Source organism: Equus przewalskii, chromosome 7, assembly GCF_037783145.1.
Source record: "Equus przewalskii isolate Varuska chromosome 7, EquPr2, whole genome shotgun sequence".
NCBI lineage: Eukaryota > Metazoa > Chordata > Mammalia > Perissodactyla > Equidae > Equus > Equus przewalskii.
In genome coordinates, this window is record NC_091837.1 from 39,351,144 (window position 1) to 39,379,108 (window position 27,965).

At 38.5% G+C, this 27,965-nt stretch overlaps 1 protein-coding gene across 12 annotated transcripts in view; it reads left to right on the forward strand.

Moving 5' to 3' along the window:
- Positions 1-27,965, forward strand: part of SPIRE1 (spire type actin nucleation factor 1) — a 216,885-nt gene that overhangs the window by 112,089 nt on the left and 76,831 nt on the right. For all 12 annotated transcript variants that reach the window (XM_070629574.1, XM_070629577.1, XM_070629566.1 and 9 more), the window contains one exon: positions 2,226-2,351. In XM_070629574.1, the coding sequence (XP_070485675.1) occupies positions 2,226-2,351 (126 nt within the window). The remainder of the gene's footprint in view (positions 1-2,225; positions 2,352-27,965) is intronic.

The window sequence follows — 27,965 nt, forward strand, 5'->3', positions numbered from 1 at the left end:
CGGACTCTCAGTTCTATTCCATTGATTTATATGTCTGTCTTTATGCCAGTACCACACTGTTTTGATTACTGAACTTTGCAGTAAGTTTTGAAATTTGGAAGTGTGTGTCTTCCAACTTTGTTCTTTCTAAGATTGTCTCAGCTATTTGGAGCCCCTTGCGATTCCATATGAATTTTAGGATTGGCTGTTCATTTCTCCAAAAAGGCCATAAGGGCTTAGTTAAGGATCTCTAGATCGCTTTGTGTAGTATTGATATTTTAACAATGTGTCTTCCAACCCATGAATACAGGGTGTCTTTCCACTTATTTAGATCGTCTTCAGTTTCTTTCAGCAATGTTTTGTAGTTTTCAGTGTGTAAGTCTTGCACCTCCTTGGTTAGATTTATTCCATAGTATTTTTTTTTATGCTACTGTAAATGGAATTTTCTTAAGTTTATTTGCTGATTATTCATTGGTACTGTAAATACAACTTTTTTGTGTATAAGTCATGTATCCCACAACTTTGCTGAAATTACATTAACTCTAATAGTTTTTATGGATTCCTTTGGATTTTCTATATATAAAATTATGTTATATGCAACACTTTTAGGCCTAGTTATTACCTTTACACCACTGTTTTTCAAGTCACAGGCCTATTAATGGGTTGCGAAATCAATCAAATGTGTAAGTTTTGTGAAATTTTTGTATATAAAACATATACATATTCATGTGTTTGAGTCCTTACTTAAAATATGTTTCCTACTGTGAATTACAGTCAAAAGATTTATGCCGTATTTCACAACATGTAATTGGAATATAAAATTATGGGATTAGTTAGATAAAGGTGAAAGTGCTAGCACTTGCTTTTCATTTCTTTGGAAATGGTAATTCTACGTTGGAAGCTGTTTCTGGATACAAAAATAATTGAGCTAAAATATACTTTCTGTTCATTGTAGCTCTGTGAATAATAAGCTTGTGAGATTTTTGCTTTTCATGCTTCCCTGATGAATCAATTCCTAGCCAGTTTTTGGTACTGTGAAGAAAGTTTCTTACTGAAACTCAAAATATTTTCTTGAGAATGTATTTTATTAAAGATAGTAATCTCTAAATTGCATATGATACTTATTATAAATGAAAATAACAAAAAGCCATCTTATGAAGGATATTACCGTCTACAAAGATATCTTTTAGTCTCCAATAGATAAAGTTATTATTATAAAATGTGTATTTTCAGTAATTGTATTAATGTCAAATTTACTGAATATAATAGAGAATTAAGGGAGAATTTAACAGCTTTTTAATGCAAATGAAATACCTTAAAACAATAACTATTGTACATGGATACAAAATTATTATTTATAGAAACATAAAATAGATAAAATTATTCCTGTGCATTAGATTCTTGTTAGGATGTCTTTCTAATTCTAAAAAATTAAATGGTGTTTGATTTTTCTAAATTGTTTTGCATGCTGTTAAATTTAAATTTCACCTTTCCCCACAAGTAGTTTGTGGGGATTATGGACTATGTATAGTAAAGGATGTTGGGACTGGAGGTATCATCAGTGGGTCATGTTGCCCTCTGCCCTCTTTCCTCCACTTGCCGTCTAGTGATGAGGCATCTTCCCTCATGTATTCCTGACATTCTTTTTACTACGTTACACAATTCATTATGTACTGAACTGAGCCTGGGCTTCAGAATCCAATAGGACTGTGTTGACTTCTCCTTATCCCTCATGTCAATTTTATGACTGTGAACAAGTCTCTTGATTCCTCTTAACCTCAGTTTCCCTTCCTATAAAATCGGGATAATTCTGGGTTACATTGAAGAATAAATGATGTTATGCTGTGTATATGACATGTTAAATATAGTGCCTGGCATGATAAATACTCAATAAACGGTAGCTATTAAAATACCTGAGTTATGATTAATACTTAATAAATGGTAATTCTCTTTCTGCTCCCAACCATAACTTTTACATATGTCCTATCATTTTCAAATAGAAGCTAACCAATTCTAGTAAGATCATCCGTGCTGTTGGGTGTTTCTTAGTTTGTGGACCACTTTTTCCATATAATTGTATGAAATTTACTGATGGCCTTGTGATACATCATTAAGCTTTGGATAATGGGAATTGCGGAGTTGCCCTGCTGTCCGATATGAAAATACAAATATATTGGGTGTGTCTATTTTTAAGGTACAAAAGACCTGCAAATAATAAACAAGCACCATTATTTTTTCTTCTTTAGTTATGCGCTGCTCATCTCCCAACTGAATCAGAGGCACCAAATCATTATCAAGCAGTATGTCGGGCACTGTTTGCAGAAACAATGGAGCTGCATACATTTCTGACTAAAATTAAGAGTGCAAAGGAGGTAAGTACTACTGTTTCATATTTATTTGCATTGTGAAAGATAAACCTGAATTTACGACATTGTCCATCATATTATTTAAAATATTTATTACCATCCTTCTGATGAGTGCTGAAAATCATTCAGGAAAGAAGCAAGTTAGGCAAAAATTAACTCTATTCTTTAAAATCTCAGTGTGTAAATCCATTTTATAAAACAAAAATTTTCGTAAAGCTGCCTTACAAATGGGACATAATGCTCAATTGATTTAAACAATTTCCCATGTGACTTACTTTTCACCCTCTTTCTGCTGCTCTTTTTTCCATTTTAAAACATGTCAGTACCACTTTCAGGAAGGGATAAGGACTCAGGAAGGAGGCTACACATCTGATAATTTAGTTATCTTACAGTGGATTCGATTAAATATTTAAAGGAGGAGATGTGAATTAATATTCAGATAACCCAAAATCTCATTTTAGCTTTTTTATTTATTTGTCATTGTCTATGAGTTAAAAATGTTGTATGTAGAGTCCAAAGAGAATCATTCTAACTTATTCACAAGGAGAGTTGCTGTATTTTACATCACACAGATGGTTGTGAAGATTCATGAGGTCTATATAAAGCAGCACAGCATCTGGCACACAGTAAGAGCTCAGTCCATGATGGTTAGTGGGTATCATTTCTGTTAAGGCTAAAGTACGGAGTTTATCTGAAACACTAGTTTAAAACTTATGATAACACAGTTTGGGGAGGGACACGTGGGATGTGTAAAGGAGGAAGGAAAATACTAACTTATATTATCCAAATAAGACTAATTAGCTCCAGTAATAAGTGACAGATATCTCAGGCAGATTACCCTTCATAAGTCACCTTAAGTAAATCTGTTTTCTATGTATGAATAAGAGCTCTAAGCATTCCTCTTCAGTCTAACCAGGATACTGCTTATAGTCTGTCTTTGTGTTAGGCCAATGAAAACCTATGTCTATTTATTTTTAGCATTTGATAGAATTTGACCCTAGAGGAAAGCCTTCAACAGGGTGGAAAAGGGTGAAGTGTATGTTATTTGAAGAATAATTGTAAATACATTGTGGGCAAACTTTTCTTCCTGGACAGAACCAGAGGACGTAGGACTGATTAAAAGCTTTAGAGCGAACATTCAAAAGCACATCCCCAATTAAGGTTTAGTAAGTAGTAGAAAATATTACTTTTTAAGCTTGTAATTATCTTCCCCAGCTTGTTAAGATTGAGATTGCCTTCCCCAGAGAAACAAGCATTATTTTTAGGGTATAAGTACAGTCCTTTGGGATTACTAGAGTAAATTAAATGAGCTCTTACAGTCCTTCCGATGCAGACATTCTTAGGAACCGTTTCTGAGTTTAAAGAACAGTATTAATAGGTTTTTTTCCTTCTCTACTCCAGTGAGCTTTAAACAGTTTTTTTGCTCTTAATTAAAACTTTGCTTTGCAAGATATACAAACACATTCTCGGAAAGAGATTTAAAGATTATCAAAGTTTATTTAAATTAAAATCTCACAAATGGAGTGAAAGAACGCTAATGTCTGGAACCATTGGTGGCTCTGTGGCAATGCCCGCAGAGACCAGCCAGGTCCTGGCCAAGGTTGGGGACATTAAGGTCAGGGTTCCTGCTACATCTCATTCTGTTACCCTCTGGCACCACCCCAAATTTAGGTCTTTATAGACACTAGTTCTATCCTCTTTTTGCATCTCCTGCTCTGGATCCTTACTGTCTTGATCTCTTCTTAACCCTTTCCATTCTCTCTAGAAACTGCTTCATTTTTAAAATGAACTCCTCAGTCCCCTCAGGCTCTTCTCAGAACACTCACTCCCCCAAGGGTAGTGCTTTCTCTTGCTTCCCTCTTGTGAGAAGCTGCTCTCTCCTCCATGTCTTTATATCTCTGGACTGGGATGGGTTGATAATATTCTCTCTCTCCCCCACTGCTTTCAAAACATTACTCTTCATACTTGTACAAAAAGCTCAGGCCATCCACGCCTACTATTCTTAGACCCATTGTCACTGTCATCTGCCGTCATCCTGAGTGATTTCTTTGATAAAAAGAAACTATAGCTTTGTATCCTTGGCTTCCCCTCTACTTCATTCCTCTGCTTATCTGAACACCTTTGTCCTTGCGATAACCTGCAATCAGTCCACCTTGGAAATTAGGGGCTTTTGTCCCTACTTCCTGACTGTAACCCCGTCCCTCGAGCTCTTTCCCTCACTGCCACCTGAACTAGTCTTCCAGTCCCTTGACTCCCCCATTTTGTTTCAGTTTATCAGCCCTTCCTGAGTCTACTTCCTTTCCTGCATGGATAGGTTCAGTCACTTTACCAGGGGTTCAGGTCCACGTGTCCAACCCAGATTACTACATAGCCTCCCGCTGGTCTCCTCATCACTGCATATTCTCTCCATCCAGTTCATCTTCCACGTTGTCAACGAATGATTCCTGTTGATCACAGATCTGACCTTAGGAGTCTGGCTCCAGGCCCAAACCTACGTGTGATCTTTCAGGCCTGAGCCCAGGCTGGCTTTCTCTGGCATGCCTCAGTGGGAGAAGCTGCCCTCCCCACACAGGACTTGATGCACAGCCAGTGTACTGCATTCTGTGGTTTTCTACAGGGATTGCGAGGGCTCAGAACACCCCTACCGGAGTGGCCATGCTTCTGTGTACATCTGCAATTCCGAGCCCAGGCATCTCCGCATGAAGGACCTTGGCTGAGGCACTTTTCTACCCTCTGACTCAGAACTTTCCATTCCTAGCCTCCCCTCCCTCCTTCCCACAGGCCCTCAGGTCCATAAAATGGCAGGAGCCTTTTGTCCAGGGCTCCTCAGTAGTGAGATTTCCCCTGCCTGTACTGCATGTCCCCTGACCTTCCCCCAGGGCCTTTCTGTGTGGGGAAAATGGAACGAGGGGAGCAAAACATCCTTTTTGGCCTCGTGTTTGCACTGTTGCAGTAAGTGAATAAAGGCTTGATTGGTATTTTCCATTTGGCTCGTCCTACCTGACCACTAGACACCTGGCAGTTCAACAGAGCTGTGTTGCTTCCCTGATTATATGGCTTCCCATCACCTATAGAGTAAACTTAAAACTCCATTGTGTTGCACGCAAGGCTCTTCATGGTATGTCACATATTTTATTCTCCTTTTCAGCACTGCCTCCTTTGCATTTTATACTATCTAGTCAAAATTACTTAGAGCTTCTGAATACATCATGCTATTGTACATCTGTGACCCTCGCACATTCTGTTCTTTCTGCCTGGAATTCTCTTCTCTCTTTGTCTGCTTGGTGAACTCCTATATTTCTATCTAAACCTTGCTCACATGTTACCTCCTTTGTGAAATATTCATGACCTCCCTCCATCCCTAACAGAGTTTTATGGACTCCATTACCTCTTTATCTTGTCTATCTTTCAGTCTTGCACTTCTCATGTTCCATGGTAGTTATTTGCTTACATCTTTGTAATTTTTTGTCCACAGCTGGACCAGATGCTTCTTGAGATAAATGACTGTTTTAAATCATCCTTATATTAATGATTCTTGAGGCAGTATGTGCACATAGGAAATACTCTGAGAATATTTGTTGAACTGAAATAATTTATACATTATGTCTGTGTTTTTCCAGAACTTCAAAGATTTTCTTCTGGTTGAAAGAAGTCAGTTTAAAGCATTTCTGACTGTTAGAAACATTTTGGCCAAAATATTTCTAGTAAATATGAGAACGGTTATGGGGGGTCTAGATGAGTGAGGTTTTTTAGTGTTCTTGCCATTCTTTAAATTTATACATAAAAATTCACTTAATAAAAGTGGGTCTTGAGAAAGCAAGCTGTAAAACATGTGGAAATCCTGGCACTTAAGAACATTCTGTACCATTTAATTACAGACTTTATGCTACATAAATTGCCTGTCAACACTGAAGTTTAGGAATGGAGTCTTATAGGTTCCAAATGGATTTCCTCTTCCTCTGCAATGTCTGCAACTTTTTTGAAATTATAGAAGATTTTCAGGTCAGCCCTGGTGGCCTAGTGGTTAAGTTCGACATGCTCCACTTCAGCAGCCAAGGTTTGCTTCCCAGGCTCAGATCTACACCACTAGTCTGTCATTGGCCATCCTGTGGTGGCAGCTCGTGTACAAAAAGAGGACGATTGGCAGCAGATGTTGGCTCAAGGCGAATCTTCCTCAGTAAAAAAAAAAAAGAAAAGAAAGAAAAATTTTCATACGTGTTAGTTCATGTATGTATATATGTTAGTTGTTTTAACTTTTTCTCCAGAGTCCTAATTGCACACTAGTAATAAAATAATCTGTTAATTTGATATTTTTTCTAAAGATCTCAAAATACTTTATAAATTTTAAGAATCAGGCAATCTTTCTCCTGTATCTGTGAGTTAGTGTATGTCAGTTGGAATTTTCAAAGTAATCATCTCTGATTCAACAAGTTAATTATGTGATTATCAGTGATGTTTCAAACCACCTTATATCTCTCTGTGAGTGTATAAAATTAGGGTAGAATCTTAGTATCAGAAGATTTCAGCTCAGTTGCTGTTAATGTTCCTGATTTGATAGACTGAGAGTACTTTATATTAAATTTCTTATATGCTCAATTGCCAATTTATTGAAATCTAAAACCCATAATTTATTTCAAAATGTTATAGTTATTCTATAAAATGCTAATTACATTTACTAGACCTGGCTACTTTACAAAGCACAAAGCCTTGTAGTTCATCATCTATTTAGAAAGCAAACTCATTTTCATTCTAGTTTATTTTCATGATGTGATGATTTCCTCCTTAAACAATGAATGAGATCCTTTAAGGTTATTCTCTGAATGATAGAGAAGATTTGAATAGGCCTGCTGTTACTGTATCTCAAAGGCAATTTGATATCCTTGAATGTAAGTGCATATTATCATGTCTCATAAGCAATTTGATATCCTTGTGTGTAAGTATAGAAGGAGGGACTATCTAAGCAAGCCATTTAGTGCGTCAGGGTGTATGAAAGAAGAGACAGCCTGTGCCCTACTGCCGGTGACCCCCCACCACCCAAACCCTATTAACAACTATGGCTAGTGAGCATGTACAGTGCACAGTGGAGAATTTAGCTTGGCATTTTCAAATGCAAGGTTTTTTTTAATTGAAAAAAGGTGATTATATTAATGGTAGTATCCTTTAATCCATTGCTCTTTAGATAGTTTTTGATCCTCTGTCCCTGGTTTTGTTATTGTTAAATGAAATTCTTTATCAATTCCTTTGATCTCTGCTGCCTTCCTGTATTATATTCCTACAGCTATAAAGTGGCCTTTGTTGCTTGCTCCATTTAATCCTCATGAACAATCCTGTGACTCCTACTTTGCAGATTAGTAAACTGAGGCTCAAAGAGATTAGAGGTTCATACAGAAGTAAGTTCTCAGCACTGCTGGTACCAGCGTTTCCATCCTCATTTCGTTGTTCATCCTAGCAAAGGTGCTCTAACCTGTTACTGCTATTTTCCTCTTAGAACAGTCACGTACAGTAATATTGGAACAAAGCTGCAGAGAGTTCCTGAAGGAAAACGTAGATGTGTATTTTGGTACAGGCTTCTGAGCAGGAGTGGCAAGAAGTATTTGAGAGCTAGAGAGAACAAAATTTGGAGTTGGGGGAGAAGAGGGTTCATGAGAGAGCGTGCGTGCCTGCACTCTTGCATGTGTGCCTGCCTGCCTGTCTCTCACGCAGGCACACAAACAGGAATGGGAGAGGGAAGGTATGTTAAGTTTAGGTATGAAATAACATGGAGATGTGAAATGCGAAAAGACAGAACTGTCATAGAATGTCAAAGACTGAGATAAAATGATTTTAAGACTAGGTAGTCAGTTGACTTTATTCCAGTATGTTCCTAGCATGCTCCAACCATCACTGCCTCTGTGCTGAGAGTGTGTAGTGTGCTTCTACCCCCGCCTTCTTCAGTCAATATATTGTTTCACAGTAGAGGTATAACTATATTTACTATAGTAGAAAAACACTTGAAGTATCAGAGAAGTTTAAAAAGAATCTTTCTTTTGAAAGAATAATCCTTTTCTCAAGCAAATAACTCATTTTAAAATTTATTTTATATTTAAAATATTAACACTGGTCATTTTAAAAATCCCCTTTATTGTTGATGAATCATATTCTTCCACTCATTTTTCATGTGATCTAAGTCAAATAGCCTTTGCTAGATTTCTGTTTACTTATCTTTAAAAGGAGGAGGAGGCAATTAGACATGCTAAGATCTCTTCTAGTCATAAAATTCACTGCAGAAAATACAATTCGTGTGACCAAGTCTTTCTTCTATTCACTCAACAAGCTTTTCCTCATCTTTGTACCAGTCTTGTGTAGGCAAAATGTATACAGATAAATATTTTAAGTGCATGCCCAGTAAAATTTGTTGTGAGTTATTATATACTATTTTATATTTTATACTATTTATATTATATTTTAAATTTGAGACGGATTTTATAGGAAAGCAGTTCAATGTCTTAGATTGTATAGGAAGGCTCAATGTTGTCTATATTGAGTTATAACACTCAGTATTGACATTACCACTATATTAATGTGAGTATGGTAAAAATTCTGTATTTTAAAATCTAATGGTGAAAATTCTTAATACAGTAATATTAGTAATAAATGAATGAACAGTAAAAGTAATTGAACATTATGAAACATTATATGTCATACTATTGCAATAACTATATCAGAAGGCATGTAAAATAGATTTTTAAAGTCATAATTTCTGGTTTCTGGGAGATTATGTACTCAGAGTAATGAAAATTTTCTCTCCCCTTGTACTTTCTTCTATGATACATATAAACAACTCCAGAACTAAGGTAGAATATTCCAGACATTTTGATCTGTGAAAGACAAAGTGTCTATTATAGTTAAGCCGTCTTAGATTTCTTCAGCGGCAGGCTCTACAGGTGTGGATTGTCATTTCTGATTATCCGATTAAGATGATCTTTGATCTCTTCTCAAGTGTGACTGCACCTGTGGTACTTAATTAGTTTCTTGTTGACATCTTAAACTCTTCTTATAAATTCTGTCTTCATTCACCCTTTCACTTATGATTTTTCATTTGCATCTGTTGACCTTAAACAAATAAACAGCCAATTATTTCTCCAGCAAACATGGGTTTATTTGGGATCAGCAAAGAATTGCAATTTGGGGTCCACAACCATGGCAAGCCACATGCAACTCCCCCTACAATAAGGGGAGAAGAAACTCTTTTATAGTGGGGAAGAGGAAGTTGGGAGGGCTACTGTAAACAAAGTGTCCACTGGAAAAGTTGAGAGTTCAGTGTGTGGTGGTTTTTCATTGGCTGAGTTGTGACAGGCTCTTGTTGGCTGGGCTTCTTGCCAGTCAAGAAGTCTTTCTTCTTCCTGTTGGGCTCTGCTAGGGTGTGAGAGCTCCCCCTTTTTGTCCTCCCAGCTCCAATTCAATGAGCTTCTGTTTATTAATTTCCACATTTTCTCCTTTTGATCAAGATATTTCTCTGAAAGCATCACTGATCAAGAGTCAGGTTTTTCTGGTTTCAGCAGACTTTTGTCCCTTGATGTCAGGAAGGACCTTTCCTAGGTGTCATGTCCCATGTCAGAGGGAAGGTGCACAGATTGGAAACCTACTGTTGCCACATTTGAGTTAAAGGAAGGGTAGAAGGGAGAACTCTTAAGGCATTTTTCTGAAGTCCGTATGTTATCAAGGCATTGGAAGTGTTACATTATCATCAAAGGTTTGACAGACGAACTTCCAACAGGCCTGGTCTGGACATCTTGGGAAGGCTGTCTCATCAGATATCATCTGCTTCAGTTCTGGGAAATCTGTACTTTCAAGTCACAAGATGATGGGCAGGTTCAGTCAGGGTTTGGTGCTTTCTTTAGGTGTGTTATGTGAATCCACGTGACTGTTCCCTGCAGTTTTGCGGCAGAAGGGTTAGTTAGCAGTATCTGATGGGGCCTTTCCAGCAAGGTTGAAGAGAGTCCTTCCTGAGGTGTCTTTTCCAGTAGACAAAATCTCCAGGTTGCAAGGTTTGATGCTTAAGGTCTTCGTCTCCCTGGAGTGCACTGTGAAAAGATTGCCCCACCAAAATATGGTTATTCTTAACACAAGCAATTGGGTTTTTTGCAATATTAGAGTATATCTCCTTTTATCAGTCAAAAGAGGCAGGAGCTAAGTGCATTGGGCTTCCTGTGACTATCTCAAAGGGTAAGAGTTTATGAGTTCCAAAAGAGGTGGATCTGAGATTTTAGAAGGACCAACACCAGTGCTTTTGGCCATGGTATTTGGAGAGTCTCCACAAATTTTGCCAATTGAGTCTTAATGCCATTAAGTACATTCGACTAAACCAGAAGATTGAGGGTGGTAAGCACAGTAAAAGTGCTATAAAACCAGCTAAACAGCACAGGCTTGTCAAAGTACTTGACCAGTAAAACGGATTCCTCCATCACTATGAAGTTTGAGAGGAGTTCCCCCGGTAGGATAACCTTTTCCAAAAGAACTTTAGCCACAGGAGAGGCAGTAGCCTGTCTGCAAGGAAAGTCTTCAGTCCAGTGAGAAAACATACAAACCTTGACTAAAACATATTTATATCCATGAGATGGGGAAAGTTGTATGAAGTCCATTTGCCAAACCTTGACTGGTGCATTAGGCAGTTTAAAATGTCCAGGAGGCGTATAAGCAGCCTTTCCTGGACTGTATTTTGAACAGGTGGGACAAGTGAGGTAGATACTTTTTGTGACCTTGTTAATGTTTCACCCCAATATTGATTCATGAATGCTGTCATTTTGTCAGTAGACCAGTGGTTTAATGCATGTACAGTGTTTAGGAGTGGGAATTTTAGAGTCGTTGGTAGGACTGGGTTGTTATTTGGTCCAAACCAAAGCTTTCTCTTTTTATCAAAACAACAATTGTTCAATTTCCAATCTTGTTTTTCCTTTCCTGAGGCCAATTGTTGGGCTTCTTTAGCCAGTTTTTCTAAGTTATCATTTGGAGAAATAGCCCTTTGGACTGTGACAGAGGTTTGGCTGTTGTTGGTTCCCTTAAGGGCTACATTCCCTGCAGAAATATCAGCAAGGTGATGCTTTCCAGAGAGTCAAGTTTAGAATGCTCTGGGATCTTAATAATAGCTAGAGTGGCAGGTAAAAGTATGGCATCTAAAAACTCCTGAACATAGAGGCCATTTTTTTTAAAAGATTGGCACCTGAGCTAACAACTGTTGCCAATCTTCTTTTTTTTTTTCCTGCTTTTTCTCCCCAAATCCCCCCAGTACACAGTTGCGTATTTTAGTTGCAGGTCCTTCTAGTTGTGGCATGTGGGTCGCTGCCTCAGCATGGCCCAATGAGTGGCGCCTTGTCCGCGCCCAGGATCCAAACCAGCAAAACCCTGGGCTGCCAAAGCCAAGCGCGTGAACTTAACTACTCGGCCACAGGGTGGCCCCCATAGGGGCCATTTTTAATTTTATTTCCACTAGAAGTAATGAAATCACATTGTTTCTGCAACATTCCAAAATCATGAGCTACTTTGAAAGCATATCTACTATCAGTATAAATGTTGGTAGTTTGCCCTTGGCTAAAGTACAAGCCCATGTAAGAGCATATAATTCAGCCTGTTAGGCTGAAATAGCCTTGGATAAAGATGCTGCCTCAACCATATGAAAAGAAGTTGCAGTAGCATCTCAGCACAGTATTTGCCATTGTCACCTTTTAAATAAGAACCATCGGTGAATCATGAGAAGTCGCCATTACCTGAAGGAGTTTCCTGCAGATGGTCATGAGGAGTCAGGAGGTGATCCATCAGCGTTGAGCAATCGTGAGGGACTTGATCGGTAACAGCGAGGAGAAGAGTAACAGGGTTAAGGTTATTACAATGTAAAAGAGTTATGTGAGGAGCATTTAACAAAAGGATTTCATAGGCGGGGAGGCACCTGACTGAAACATGGTGAGTGTGATGAGCATTCAGGAGGGCTCTTACTGCAGGAGGCACAAAAATGGTTAAAGGGCATCCTACGGTGATTTGCTTGGTGGCCTTAACCAAAAGAGCAGTGGCAGTAAATGGCTTTGAGGCAAAGGGTACCCCCATGCCACCAGGTCCACTTGCTGGCTATAGTACCCTATGGGTTGATGGTGGTCCTCATGTTTTGGGGTGAGTACCCCAAAGTATTCCCTTCCTTTTCATATACAAAAAGGGAAAAGGGAATCTGATAATTGGAATGTCCAAAGGCAAGTGGATTTATCAAACTCTCCTTTAGGGCCTTAAAGGCTGTGTCATCCTGTTCTTCCCATAAACTTGGGTCAGGGTCGTTGTTCTTTAATAAAACATACAGAAATTTGGCCATAAGAGAGAAACTTGGAATCCAGTTGCAGCAGTAACCAACTAGCCTGAGAAAACTTTGCGGTTGGCGCTTAGTTTTGGGTTTGAGGAAACTTATGACACCATGAAGCCTATCTGGATCTAAGTGTCGCCCTTGTTCTGATTTAAGATGCCCTAAATATTGAACCTGGATTTGGGCAAACTGCAGTTTCTCCTTGGCAATCTTAAGTCCCTTTAAGGCCAATAGCCTTAACAAGTGGATGCTGACTTCCTGTGAGGAGTCTTGGGAGAGAGAGCAAAGAAGCAAATTGTCCACATATTGCAACAAAGTAGAACCTCTAGGGAACTTTATATCACCCAGATCAGCCTTCAGGATTTGAGAAAAATAAGAAGGGCTCTTAGTGAAACTCTGAGGCATGACTGTCCAGGTGAATTGTTTTCCTTAGCAAGTGAAGGAAAAAATGTATTGGCTAGCTTTGTCGTCTGGAATGCTAAAGAATGCACCACATGTATCAGTTACCATAAAGAATTTGCTTCCAGGGGGAATGGATGTTAGTAGCATATGAAGGTTAGGAACAACAGGGTGTTGAGAGATGACTGTTGTTTGTTGCTCAGAAGTCCTAGGCAAACCTCCACCCTCAGCCCTTGGGCTTTCTCACAGGTAAAGTAGGAGTGTTACAGGGTCTGGTACAAGGGAGAATGAGGCCTTGAGCCTTGTGATCCTCTATTATGGGCTTTATACCTTGAAGGGCTTCTTTACCCTATAAGGGTATTGATTCATTCTGGGGAGAGATTTTGAGGGATCTGTTTGAATCTTGATGGGAGGTATGCTGTGAATTTTACCAATATCAGTTGGAGATTTTGCCCATAAGGAGGGTGGTAGCTGATTTAATAGGGACAAATGACCAGTGTTTCCAGAATCATCTATAGTACTGTCAGAGATGGAGCAAATAAAATTTGTCAGAGGGTCATTTAATTCACCTGGTTGGCTGTTTGGATGGCTACTGTCAAATTTTAGTATTATGTCCCCCTTTTGGGAGAATGAAATTCCGGCGTGATACTTTTCCAAGAAGTCTTGGCTTAATAAATAAATAGGGGTGGAGGAACTAAGGAGAAAAGGGTGTATGAGTCTCTCAAAGGGCCTACACAAAAGGGAATAGGTTCAGAGAGAGGAACCCATTGAGGTTTATTAGAAATCCCCACTATTTGAACTGTTTTAGTAGTCTGAGGTAGGGGCTGCTTTATAGTAGTGGGGTTGAGCATCTAGAATGTGGCTCTGGTGTCAATCAGGACAAAAAGAGATCCATCCCCATCTGGAGAAATGCCTCTCCAAGTCAATTAAGAGGGAGGATTGGAAAGAGCCCCTGTAGTTCCTCAGGCTGCATCGCTCAGAACTGGAGGACGTTGAAAAGGCTGGTTAAGGCGCTGAAGGCACTGGAAGTGCTTAAATCTGTAACAATCTCTTTTCCAACATCCTGGCTCTTCACGGTGACAGAAACCAGAAGGTTTTTGGGTTCACTTAGGGGCTTTCATTTGCTGGAGCTGAGTAAGAGTTTCAGCGGTCTTTCTTTTTGGTGACTCATCTAAAGTGCGAGAGAGCTGGTTTGCCAGATTAACTGAATCTGGAGTGGACACAGTTTCCCACTCCATCCTGGTCCTTTTTCCTAGAAGGGGAAGGTCCCGGTTCAGCCCCTTAATAAACATAGAGTGAAAAGGTGACTTGGTGGAATCAACATCTGAAGACCAGAATTGTCTTTAAAAACAACGTGAAGTCCATTGTAACAGTCATGAATGAGTTCATCAAGTCTTTGTGCACGAGCCTGAATTTGTTCCAATCAACAGGCTTTGGGAAAGCCCTCGGAATTGCGCGATGAAGTCGTCCATCAGTCGCCTGAGCCTGATGGTAGAGCAGGTCAGCAGGGTGGTCTCCAGGTTGTAATTCTAGAGACTTTCAGGATTTCCCATCAGCCGTTTTCATCCTTGCTGGGCCTGGCCTTCGCTGACAAGCATGTGCACTAGCTGATGTCAGTCAGAGACACCCGGTGGATAAGTTGAAGGACTGTATTAAACTCCTCAGCAAATCTCTGAGGATCTTTGGTTACTTTGGGAAAATCTTTGACCATGGCTTGTACTGGAGCTTTAGTCCAGGGAGTGTGAGAAATTAAGGGCTTAGCCTGTGGATGCTCAGAAGGCTTAATTTAAAGGGACAGGTTCTGCTGGGTTCAGAGGAAGAGGGAGTGGGGAGAGGTCCAGGGAAAAGGGCATTTCGGTGAGAGAGTTAGTGTCGGGGAACAGAGTATAGAGGAGGTGTGGGCAGTATAGAACGGAAGGAGGAGGATGGCACTGAAGAAGGGGCCTGAGCATGAGGAGCTGGAGGAGAGGAACATGAGGCTTCAGAAGCCATTTTATCTTTCTTTAATTGTTTGCTTGCCTCAGTTAATCTTAAAATTTTATTTTGCATAGAGGCAATTTTAGACTCTTGATAACATTTGGAAGCCTCAAAATACCAGTTAAAATAGGTGTTCCATTCAGTTTTGGAAATTACAGAGCTATGGTTGTCCAATTCATTTTTAAGAAGAGTAAGTTGGGAAAGTTCAAAAGTTCCTCATAAAGGCTGTTGGTGTTCTAAATTACTTTTGGTTAAATTGGTCCATTTAGTTAGAAATGCACATGAGGAATGATAGCGTTTTTAAACATAAAATCAGCCAGGATCACTGTAGGGGGACGCCATCAAAATATTTAGAAATTGGGATGCCATTTCTCAGAGGTTTTTCTTTAGAGTAAAACAGTAATTCTGAAACAGCTTAAACAGCTTGGAACTCAGATAGCTTGAGCAGCTCAAACAGCCTGCAGGCTTAATACCAGGCAGTTCCAAGAAACAGTCTGATTTCGTTAAGGTAGACCAAAGGTTGAATCAGAGCAGTTCCAAAGAAAAGGCCAGTTCCAAAGGGACTCGGACTGAAGGTTGATCAACGCAGTTCCAAACGACAGTCTGCTCCCAAGGGAGTCAAGTCAAAGGCTGGACCAGCACAGCTCCAGTGGTCCAAAAGTTGGCCTGAAGGCTAGCACAGTTTTAATAGAAATTGTGCAGTTCCAAAAGGAATTGAACTGAAGGCTGGTGGAGTTCCAAGAAACAGCCTGATTCAAAGTGTCAGGCTGAAGTGCCACCTGAGTACTCACAGACAAACAAGGCCTAAACCAGAAAAGAATAGAATGAAGCCTTAAAACAGATCTCTAATAAAGCCTGGAGAGCCTCAAACTCAAAGAGGGCAGAAGCTCGGATCCAGGAGAAAGACCTACCCTCAAACTGCAGGGTCAGCAAAAAAAGCAGTGAGCTCAATGGGCCGTATTGTGGGTACTGCACCTGTTTGCTCACCAGCCTTGGGGTCTCGGGGGTCTTCTCTGGATCCCCGTATGGGCCACCAAAGTGTTGACCTTAAATGCTGACCTTAGACAGCCAGTTATTTCTCCAGCAAAAATGAGTTTATTTGGGATCAGCAAAGAATTGTAATTCAGGCTCTGCAACCATGATGAGCCACATTCAAGTCCCCCCACAACAAGGGGAAGAGAAACTTTTTTGTAGAGGGGAAGAGGAAGTTGGGAGGGCCCTCTGTTGTAAGCACAGAATCTGTTGGAGGAGACTGGGAGTTCAATGTGTAGTAGCTTTTCATTGGCTGAGTTGTGATGGTTTCTCATTGGCTGAGCTTGGTGATCCTGAAGAGGAAGTCTTTCTTTTGTTGAAGGAGCTCCTGCTGAGCTCCGCTATCAAGGTGGGGCATGAGAGCTCCCCCTTTTGGCCTCTTGACTTCAATTTAATGAGGTTTCTGTTTATTAATAATTTACACACATCCTTCAGGCTTCAGCTGAAAGGAACCTCTTCAGGCCTCCACTAATCACCCTTATATATTTATCACACTTAACATTTTTCTTTAAAATCATCACAGTCTATTGTTGTCTCGTTGGTCTCTTTTCTTACTCATTGACAGCTGCCTCTAGAATATACTCTAATTAAGGGCAGAGACCTTTTTTCTAATTCACTGCTATATCCCTCGTGTAATAGGGCCTCTGTAAATATTTGATCAGTGGTGAATGAGTTAGAGAATGTGTGGTTCAGATATTGTAGATCTGATTTCTTACCACCTATCTTGAGTTTTGGTTCGCTGACACTTGATTGTCTCCAGAATGCAGAGCCTCCTCCGTGTTCTCACTGCCTATGCCTTCCTCCTGCAGTGGTCCAGCATCTCTTGCCTGGGCTGTGGCAGAGCCTCCTCATGTTATTTACCTTTTCACATAAAGTTATCCTCCGGTGTTACACCCCTATTTAAAGATGTTGTCAACTCTTTTATACTTGTAGGTGGAAAGTTTAGACCCCTACCATGACATAAGGGACTGTTGAGTCAGGCCCCAGTCTGACCTGTCTGGACTCTTTTTTCACTATTCCCTCCATATATGTGTCTTCTGTTATCTTTCCTTCAGTCCCTGATCACGTAGGACCTCTGCACCTCTCTGAAATGTCCTTCTCCTCTCTTCTCTCACTTAGAAAATGCCTACTTATTCTTAAGACCTAACTCAAATGTCCACTATTCTGAAATGCTTTTTCTTCTCTATGTTCATTCATAGAACATTCTGATTTGGCTTCTATCACTTGTCACATTGTATTGTAATTATCATTTACATACATCTCTTCGCTAGACTGTGAACTTCTTAAAGGTAAAGACCCAGTTTATACTGCCAACCCTGTCATAGAATTAGTGATCTAGAACAATACTCTTATAGTCTTTTTAGGTATGTTTCCTTGCTTAGAGAACGCTTGCTCAGTTTAGGGCAACACTAGGGCCCTTCATCAATGAGATGGGTTTTTTTTAACTTAATAAATATCACATTTTTATTCTAGGGTTGGATTTTCCCTAAGTGTTTAACATGTTAGCATTTAAGAAGAAATAGAGCAGAACAGAATCAGCCTGAAGTTCCCTATAGCCATCCCCTCACATTTATTCTGCTGTCCAAAGTGGGAATCTCAAGAGTAGGGGGTTGAGATTGAATGCTACTTGATTTTTATTAATTTTTCAAAGATTTCTATTCTAAGGAAGTTTATTTGCTTTGGGAAAAAAAGATCCAAAACTCTCAGCAGCAGCTCTGAGCTCAGATAATTTATGTTACTTTCACTTAAACATTTATAATCCCTGAGTATGTCTTATTCATTGCTTATGTGAGCATTTTAATCCTCATGATATTCCTGTTAACTAGGTAGTATTACCCTTTGCCTCCCACCTCATCTTAGAGATAGGAAAACTGAAGCACGGTTTAACAAACTGGAATAAGCTAGCTCCCTATGGTGATAGAAAGAATTGGGGTTAGAGCTCCTTTTTAATGTTTCAGAAATAGTGACAAACAACAAAAATGGATCTTGAGATAAGAGCTCAGAATGTGAAGGAAGTATCTATAAACCTCGATGTGGGGAGACAGTGAAGGAACTGGGAGATGTTGGTGAAGACTTCGAGAACGTAATGGCTGTATTTAGCTATTGCAAACGCTGGTGAGTGAAGAAGCACTAGATTTAAAAGAACTAGGATCACTTGGCAAGATTCGTTCGTTCATGCAGTGGTTATTTAATGTGTCTCCTACATGACAGGTGCTACTACAATTAATAATAACTAATATTTATTGCATACTTACTCTGTGCTAGATACTGTTCTAAGACTTTTACATGCATTAATTCATGTAGTTCTCACAACAAGCCATGTATTAAGTGCTATTATTATTTCCATTTTCATTGGATACGGTGGTGAACAAGATGCTCAAGCACAAATGACAGTCTAGGAGCAGCCATTCCAGCAGTGTGACGAGGGCTACGGCGAGTGAATGCGGGGCTCTGTGGGAGCACCTAAGAAGAGCGCCTAACCTAGGGGATGAAACATTTTGTTTCCTCCACCAATACAAATAGCTACCTCTCTTTAAAACTAGTATTATACCAATATCTTGACTTTCTAAATGTTTACATGATTCTCACTTACCTGTGAATTTATTTTAAATCTCATCAGTCAAATTCTTCTTAATGGTTAAATCTTACCCTAAGTTTAACAAAATCCTATGATAGGAGGATAGTTTCTAGATGCCCAGATTAGAGTCAACTTATCTTTAGCTGCTAATATTTGACCAGACCTTGAAATTATGGGGTAAGAAGATGAATTGGAAATAAGCATGGCTCATTATGAATTTTCAAAAGATTGTATGAGTATAATTTACACTATATAATCACTACTACTGTGATACTTTATTAAATTATTTACATATATTATTTCAGTTAGTCCTATACAAGAATCATAATTTCTTGATGAAATCTTTGAACTCAGTTTATCTTAAATAAGACTATTACTAAAATATTTTACTTAAATTGGAATATTATATATGTATATATAAAGCATCTTCTGTTTCTAGGGGGAAGAACAATGTTTTGGGAATTGATTAGGCTGTTATGAAATGATTTTTTTGTCTTTTTTAAAATCAAATAACCACATTTTATAACCTGCAACTGGTTGAAAAAAATCAAATTTAGATATTTCTCACCCACCGTCTCTTATCAGCCAGTAGCCAAATCTACCTGTTGCATGGTACCATTGCCAATGAACACATTGAATCATACTAAGGCATCTGCTTATGACATAGCTTCAGACTATCTTCTGTTTGAATACACTCACAAAAATAAAGCCACAGACATCTGTCTCCGTCGAATATTGAAGTGTGTTTTAATCAGCTTTCTCATACTCCCTGCCCCCTCTCCTCTTGCCCGCTTCCGACACCTCCACTAATAAAACTGTGGCATTTAAGTTAGCTAGAAATTTCTCCCTACAGCTAAAGTACATGCATATTCCTCCAAGTGGTGAACATACTATTTTTTTAAACAATCGACCATCCAGATGTCTGTTTGTAAGGTTGTCATTCGTTCATTTTAATTAGGTCATCCATCATTTGTAATTTTTCAGGGTCCTTGTCAATGTCTGTCTTTTTTCTATTTGATTCATTATTTTGTGAATGTTTGTAAATGTGCGGAGCGCTCACCTCATCGGCAATGATTAAATTACCCTCTCTGCCTTGGGTATCTTTGCTTTTGTCGCGATTCTCCCTGTTAAAATGTTTCAGAAGAATCTTTTACCTAGAGGATCATATCAGGACTCTTCTCCCTTTCAGGACCTGTAACTTTTTCTCTTTAACTTTTTTTTAACAAATAAAAAAATTCACATCCTTCAAACTCCAGGAGTACATGAGTATTACAGTAAATTGCATCCTTCTGTTTCTGTCTCCTAGCCACATGGTCCCTCCCCTACAGGCAACAAATATTGTTAATTTCTTCTTTGTCCTTACAGGGATAGTTTCTATATAACTAGCAAAAACATATCGGTACTTTTTTCTTCCTTTTTTATGCTGTTCTGAACCTTACTTTTTTCATTTAATATTATATCTTGGAGATCATTTCATATCAGTACATAGTACATAGTGTTTACATCTTTTATGTCTTCATAATATTCTGTCGTGATATACTATAATTAATTTAATCAGACCTCTATTGACAGCTATTAAGTCACTTTCAATATTTTGCTATTACAAACTGCTGCAATGGATAGCTTTCAACCTGTTTTTCATGGGTGTTATCATATATTTGGACAAATTCCTAAAAGTAGAATTGCTGGGTCAAAGGAATTGTGCATTTATAATTTTCATAAAATATTATGAAATTGTCCTCCATAGAGGCTTACTCGTTGATACTCTTTTTAGAAATATGTGAGAGTATCTGTTTTCCTATATCTTCACAATGTGTTTTCTAAGAGATAGGTGAAAATTTATATCTCATAGTTTTAGTTTACATTTTCCTTATGAATGAGATTGGACACCTTTTCATATGCTTAAGAACCATTTGCATTTGTCAATTGCCTATTCATATGTTTTGCCCATTTTTCTGGTAGACTATTGATCTTTTCTTACTGATTTGTATTTATTTATTAAGAAAATAGCTTTTTGTGATATAATTTGCAGATATTGTCTGTGATGTTTTAATGACCATTTTATAATGATCATCACTGCATTTTTATAGGTGTGAAGAGTTGATCAGTATACAAACTGAAAGGGCAGATGTCTTTAGGGAGATACTGTGAGTCCATATCCAGCTACTTGGGGCAGAGACTGTCATTAAACACTCAGCATGTGTGTGTGTGTGTGTGTGTGTGTGCGTTAACAAAAATCTTGGAAGAATGGAGGAATGATATTCCTTTCCTAGAATCTAGAAATGAATTTCCTTCATTTTGATGATTTCACCTATACTTTTCCTAATGTCTGTAGTGAACTATATAAATTCAAATTAAGCTTCACAGAATGTCGTTTTATAGTTTAGTATCTTCACATTTTACATTAGCTAAAATGCTCTTTCTCTCATATCTGTTGTAGTTACCCTCTCCCTGTCCTACCCCTCTGGGAGAAGGAGCATGTTACATCTTTAGGAAAGTGCCATAATGCTTGATGAAAATATAAATCATATTCTTCAGGGGGCCGGCCCCATGGCCAAGTGGTTAAGTTTGCACACTCCACTTTGGTGGCCCTAAGTTCACAGGTTCAGATCCTGGGCACAGACCTAAACACCGCTCATCAAGCCATCCTGTGGCAGCATCCACATAGGAGAACTAGAATGACCTGCAATTAGGATATTCAACTGTGTACTGGGGCTTTGGGGAGAAAAGAAAAGAAAAAGAGGAAGATTGGCAACAGATGTTAGCTGGGGGCCAGTCTTCCTCACCAGAAAAAAAAAAAAACCATACTTAAGAAAAAGTCATATTCTTCAGTAATTATCCATTAACCCTTTAATATTCATAGAACACTTTCAATTATCAGAAGAACTGCTGTTATCCCCTCGGGGGTTTTTTGTACCCTAATTTCCAAAATATTAATTTGGGGCTGGTAGATATGATGATAAAGTCCTTTTTCCTGCTTTTGTGTGATAAAAATACCTGAATGGGAAAGGACATTGTGGCTTTTAATCAATGTGGCTGATATATGTGTTCTATTTATTATAGACTGTTTATATTGGTGACTTTGTCACTCATGAAATGTATTTAATAGTCTCTAAGTCAGTCATTTCTTTGAAAATATATTAGCATATTTTAACTGGGAAGACAAAGGTTTGTTCAAGGAATTATTGAAACATACTCCTTTTTACACATTTAAAAGTTTCTAGCTGAAAACACATACCCATTAATAGAGGAATACCATTAAATGATGAATGATTTTAAATGGTTAACAATATGGAGGGAAATGGTGATCATTAAAATGCTGTTATTAAAGTATTATTTTAATATATGACTATATTTGTGAGCGACAGTGGTTTAATCTAAAAAGGGTCATTTATATGTGAACTGATGTTGAACCTACACAAATAAATTAAAATTATTCTCTGAGCATTTGATATACTTGTGATTCACAGAGTAGATTTTATTTAATTATTTTTTTAAGATGCCAGGAACTGAAAATATTGGCATGGAGCAGTTCTAATTGCTAGTTTGAGACTGGTTATGTCAGAAACGGGAAAGTTAATTGCTATGTAGGCACTCTCAATTAGAACTTTCTTACCATATTCCAAGCACAGGTTGGCATCTGTTATTACATTTGCACAAGCAAAAAGAATTATTCAGAAGCTAGGCTATTACTTGACAGAAGCTTGTCTCTAAAACTAGAAAAATCTGTAATTTATTTTCAAATAACTCATTTGTTTTTGCTGTTAACAAGAAAACTTGAGATTTCTAGTTGCATATTTATTCAAGCTTGTTCAATTATAGTATATATAGATTCTCAACTATTTTATGTTGATTTATTCCTGAATCAGGATTTTTTTTTCATGAAGACACTAGAGAGAGGTCTCATTTGGTAAAAGAATAAAATGTTTTTGTGATGGAGTAAAAGTATTCACAATCAAATCCTCATAGATAATCATTGGCTTATAATAACTAATACCTACTAAATGCTTAATGTGAGCCAGGCTGAATTTTATATTTCTTCTGTATTATTTTATGTAATGTTAACAAAATCCAAAAGGTAGTTATTATTACAGTCGTGCACCATGTAATGATGTTTCAGTCAATGACAGACTGCATATATGATAGTGGTCCCAAGAGATTAGTCCCATATGGCCTAGGTGTATAGTAGGCTGTACCATCTAAGTTTGTGTAAGTACACTCTATGATGTTTGCATAATGAGAAAATCACCTACTGACACATTTCTCAGACTGTATCTGATGCGTGCATTTTACAGATGAGAAAATCAAACTGAAGATTAGAGCAGTTAAGTAATTTGTCCAAAGTTGTGCAGTTATAAGTATCTGACCTACAGTTTGTGCTACTGTTCAGAAAAATAAAGAAACATTTAATTCTTGGACCATTTATTTAAATTATCTTCAATGTATAAAGAATAGATAGAGCCCAGTCCTGTGGCCAAGTGGTTAAAATTCCGCATGCTCTGCTTCAGTGGCCCAGGTTCATAGGTTTGGATCCCGGGCACAGACTTACTCCACTTACCAGCCACACTGTGGAGGTGTCCCACAAACAAAAAAATAGAGGAGGATTGGCACAGATATTAGCTCAGGGCTAATCTTCCTCACCAAAAAAAAGGAATAGATATAGTCTTTTTTTAGTAGCAGGGAGATAGGGATTTTGTCACAGCACAAGTAGAGATATGTAAAGGCATAACAGTGAGACCATCCTGACTACATTTAGTCAGGGATGCGTGGGAGAATAGTAAAAATTAAGGTTGGATGGGAAAGGGGCCATATGCTAAAAGGGCATAAGAAAATATATCTCTTTCCGTTGTAAGTGACAGAAATCCACTTAAATTAGCAGGGGTGGAGTGAGGGAGGAATTTATTGGCTCACATAATTGGGAAGTCTAAGGGCACAGCTAGCTTTCGGCACAGTTGATTACAGAGTTGGCTTTCTCTCTCTCCGTCCCCAGGACAGTCTTTTACTAAAAGCCAGGTAAGATGACAGTCTGCAGCCCAAACCTCACATTCTTTCAGTTTAGTAACTCCAGCAGAAAGTCTTTTCTGTTAACTGAGGCAAAAAAGTCTTGGAGGAAGATAGAGAATCACGTACCCACTTGGGAGCCAATCACCATGGCTGGGAGGCGGTCTGCCCTGACTGGTCGAGGTGGTATCCTCACCCTTGTGAGTAGACAGTGAGATGCTAAGCAGGGGATCGGCCCTACTCAATCCGTCGAGATGCGTTTCCCCAACAGAAAGAAGGGTTTTTATCAAAGGAAGGGAGGGAAAGCGTTTCTACACAAAAACAATGGGTGCCCACTGAGGGTGTATATATAGTTCAATGCAAGTTAAAATGTTTGACGAGAAGTCCCGGTACCCCAGTTTGAGGGCCACAGCAGAGACCCTGCGAACCCATCATAGGGAACTGAAAAGATAAACCAAATGAGGAAGAAACTGAAGCAGGAAGAACAGTTCAGAGACCTACTGTAGTCAGCTTTGTGGTAGTAGCAGTTAGGAATCAAGAAAAAAAGATAATCTTTGGTCATCTTGCCAAAGACCTCCCATCTTCTATTGTATCTCTACTGTTTGTCTGGCCTTCTCCTGATTTGATCCTAAAAGGCCCTAGAGACCATTAGAAATTTTAAAAAACAATATAGGCTTGTAAAGATAAGATTCTTTTTTATCTTTTTCATTATCTTTTGGTTTATAGGTCACTGGGTAAACACTATAGTGCTTGCTGTGGGATCAGTCTTTAGGTGAAGGAGGAAATATGACAGAAAGAACTTAGTTCAAAATGGGCATGAATAGCCACATACTGCAGTCTTTTTTTTCAAAGATTGGCACCTGAGCTAACATCTGTTGCCAATCTTTTTTTTTTTCTCCTTCTTCTTCTCCCCAAAGCTCCCCAGTACATAGTTCTATATTCTAGTTGTAGGTCCTTCTGGTTGTGCTATGTGGGACACCACCTCAGCATGGCTTGATGGGCGGTGCCATGTCTGTGCCCAGGATTCAAACCAGGGAAACCTTGGGCTGCCAAAGCAGAGTGTGTAAACTTAACCACTCAGGCATGGGGCCGGCCCCCCAGCACTGCACTCTTAATTTTGGATAGGAAAAAGGTGTGTTGTTAGCATGTTGGTCCATGTGTACATACTTGATTTTCTCAGGCATTAAGGTTTCAAACCAATTTATTTTGCTACTTACTGAATCCTTTTGACCTGTTTGGTACCATTATTACTTCATTTCTTCTGTATGGTATTAGGCATGCAGTATTTTTCCTTTTTATTTACTGATTTGCTTTATTTAGTATTATTTATTTATTTTTTTTGCTGAGGAAGATTTGCCCTGTGCTAACATCTGTTGCCAATCTTCCTCTTTTTGCTGAGGATGATTCACCCTGAGCTAACATCTGTTGCCAAACTTCCTCTATTTTGTATCTGAGCCATCATCATAGAATGGCCACTGACAGACAAGTGGTATAGGTCTGCACCTGGGAACCGAACCCCAGGCCACTGAAGCAGAATGCACCAAACTTAACCACTAGGCCACCAGAGCTGGCCGTAGTATTATTTATTTTATCATCTATTGACTGAATGAGACACTTAAATGTAATGTAAGCTTGGCTTGCATATTTATGTCCCTGAACTGGAGAACACGTGTTTCTGTGTGGCATAGATAAGATTTCTCTTTCCCACCCTTTTAGGGGGTTCTGAATTTAAGAGAAGAAAATAGATTTTCCTTGGAATAATTTTCCCTTTGTTTGGACTTCTTATTAAAGTTGACTTGATATGAGCTATTGAAGAGATTTAAGTATTTGAACATTCTTGGTTGAAAGTATTTAATTCTTCAACAGATATTTACTAAGCACCTACTACGTGGAAGGCGCTGTTCTAGGCATTTGAGGAGCCCATCAATGAACAAAATACTCCAAAATTACTTGCTCATGAAGCTTCCAATCTAGTTAGGGAAAGGCAAACAGTAAACATATTAAGTAAATCATATAGACTGTTAAAAGGCAGGATGAGCTTTGGGAAAAGATATAGACTAGGGGAATTGCTAGTAGTAGGGCATGGGGCTTGGAATATATATAGGATGGTCAAGGTAGGCCCCATTGAGAAGGCGACATTGGAGCAAGAATGAGAAGGATGCCTGGGAATTAGCTATGTGGATATCTGGGGTAAAGCATTCTAGGGAGAAGGAACAGCCAGTGAAAATGCCCTAAGGCTGGAGTGGGAAGAAATTGTAGGAGAGGAGGTACTTATTCTCAGTTCTCATTTTTGGGTCAGAGGGAGGGGATAGTGGTGCTGCTGGTAGACATCATGGCCTGATAGAGTCCCAGGGTGCCCAGAGGCAGTTCACCTCCTACATCGTTCTTCTTCCACCATTTTAACTGTAAAAAACTAGAAGGAAGACTCTCCTAGTCAGCACAATGTCATCTTTGATTCTTTTTGGGGTGGAGCCTGGGTTACAGTTATCATAGGAACAAAATAACATGTGCCTCTCCTGTTTGCTTTCCTCTCTGCTCCATTCTGATTTTTGATACTTCATGAAGATTGTGGACTTGGGTTGGAAACTGTTGCTTTAATTCATCAGAGGTTTTTTAAAAGATAACTAACTAATAATACCTAGCAAAAAAATTAGGGATTTCGAATATCAGAAATATTGTATATATCAGTACAACTGGTACATCTTTAAAGATAGAAAACTGAGAGTCCTAACTTAGTAATAATGATTATTACTCAGATTTGGACATAATGTCACACCAAATATTATACACCCATTATCTGCAATGCCTAGTTACAAGTCATAAATTCTGTTCTTTTTCCTATAGTATCACTTCACAGATACTCACTTTAGCAGAAATAGAGTAGAACTTTGTCCAGCTGTTTTCTGAGGATTATCTAAGTCATTGGGGGTAGCATCAGGATGCTTACATTCCCAACAGGAGCACTCTTCTCATTGTCTGGTGTCCCTTCCACGTCTTATCTCATGTCTGAGACCCTGGTGTCACTTCCGTCTGCATCCTGCTCCATCACTAGCCTTTGGGGGAACCCCGGCATGTCACTTAGCTTTTGTGTGCCTCAGTTTCTCCTGTAACATAAGTTGTGGTTGGGGTTAAATGATGGTTGCCTGAAGGCTTAGCTCTTGTTAGCTGCCGTTATTATTGCCCCAGCACTCTACTACAGCCAAGAGAAGCAGCCAAGACCACTGGAAAAGGGCAAAGCTCTGGGTGAGGAATAGGGAGTGGGGTTGGGGCAGTACAGAGGAGAGTTCGGATATGTGTGTTTTGGGACTTGCTTTTCCCCAGAAGCTGTAAGTGCGAAGTTCTGCTATGTTTAACTGATTATTTTTTAAATACTCACAACATTGTGAGGTAGATGGTGGTATCTTCCTTTTAAAGGTGGGGAACAGGAGGCCCAGAGAGGGTAACTTAGACAAGGCCATGACTCAGGAGTGGCAGTGTCTTATTACATAGTCTCAAACAGGAAACCTGACTTTTCTTTTAAAAATAATTATGGAAACACATTCTGAAACAATCAGAAATACTTTTTCCTCCTAATTTCTTTCCTAAGGAGAGAAGAAATAATGCATTATTTATACCACATTTTCTTCAAGTTCAGAGTAATTTTATTCTTTGTGTATTAATACTCCTGTACATTGTAAGTACAAAAAAAGCAGGTGGTGTTATTCTTATTTTGCACATGGTTAATCTGAGATGTTGAGAAGCTAAAAATAAATGGTTTAGAAATGTTTCATATTAAGTATTCATTATTTTCATATAAAATAAGCTGGGTTTTATACAATGCATCTAAACTCAGTCCAAATACAGTCAGGCAAGTAGGCTCAGCGAAATGTAAAATATATTAGGGTTGAATTACTGTGAGTAGGAATGGTATAACACAGATTTGTAATTAATATGTGAATATATGTTTTACCTATCAAGATTTTCTTAAAATTGCAAATGTTGAATTAATACAGTTTAAAAAGGTACAGACTTCCAGTTATAAGATGAATAAGTTCCAGGAATCTAATGTATAACATGTTGACTATAGTTAACAATTTTGATTTATATACTTGAAAGTTCCTAAGAGTGTAGATATTAAATGCCCTCACTACAAAATAAAAGTGATCATACGAGGTGATAGAAGTGGTAACTAACCTTACTGTGGTAATAATTTTGCAATATATACATACATCAAATTAAAAGTAAATAAAAAGCATTTTATATTGAAATTTATTCATTAAATTATTTGACAAATATATATTGAACATCAAAAAGTGCCAATGTTTTGTGAATA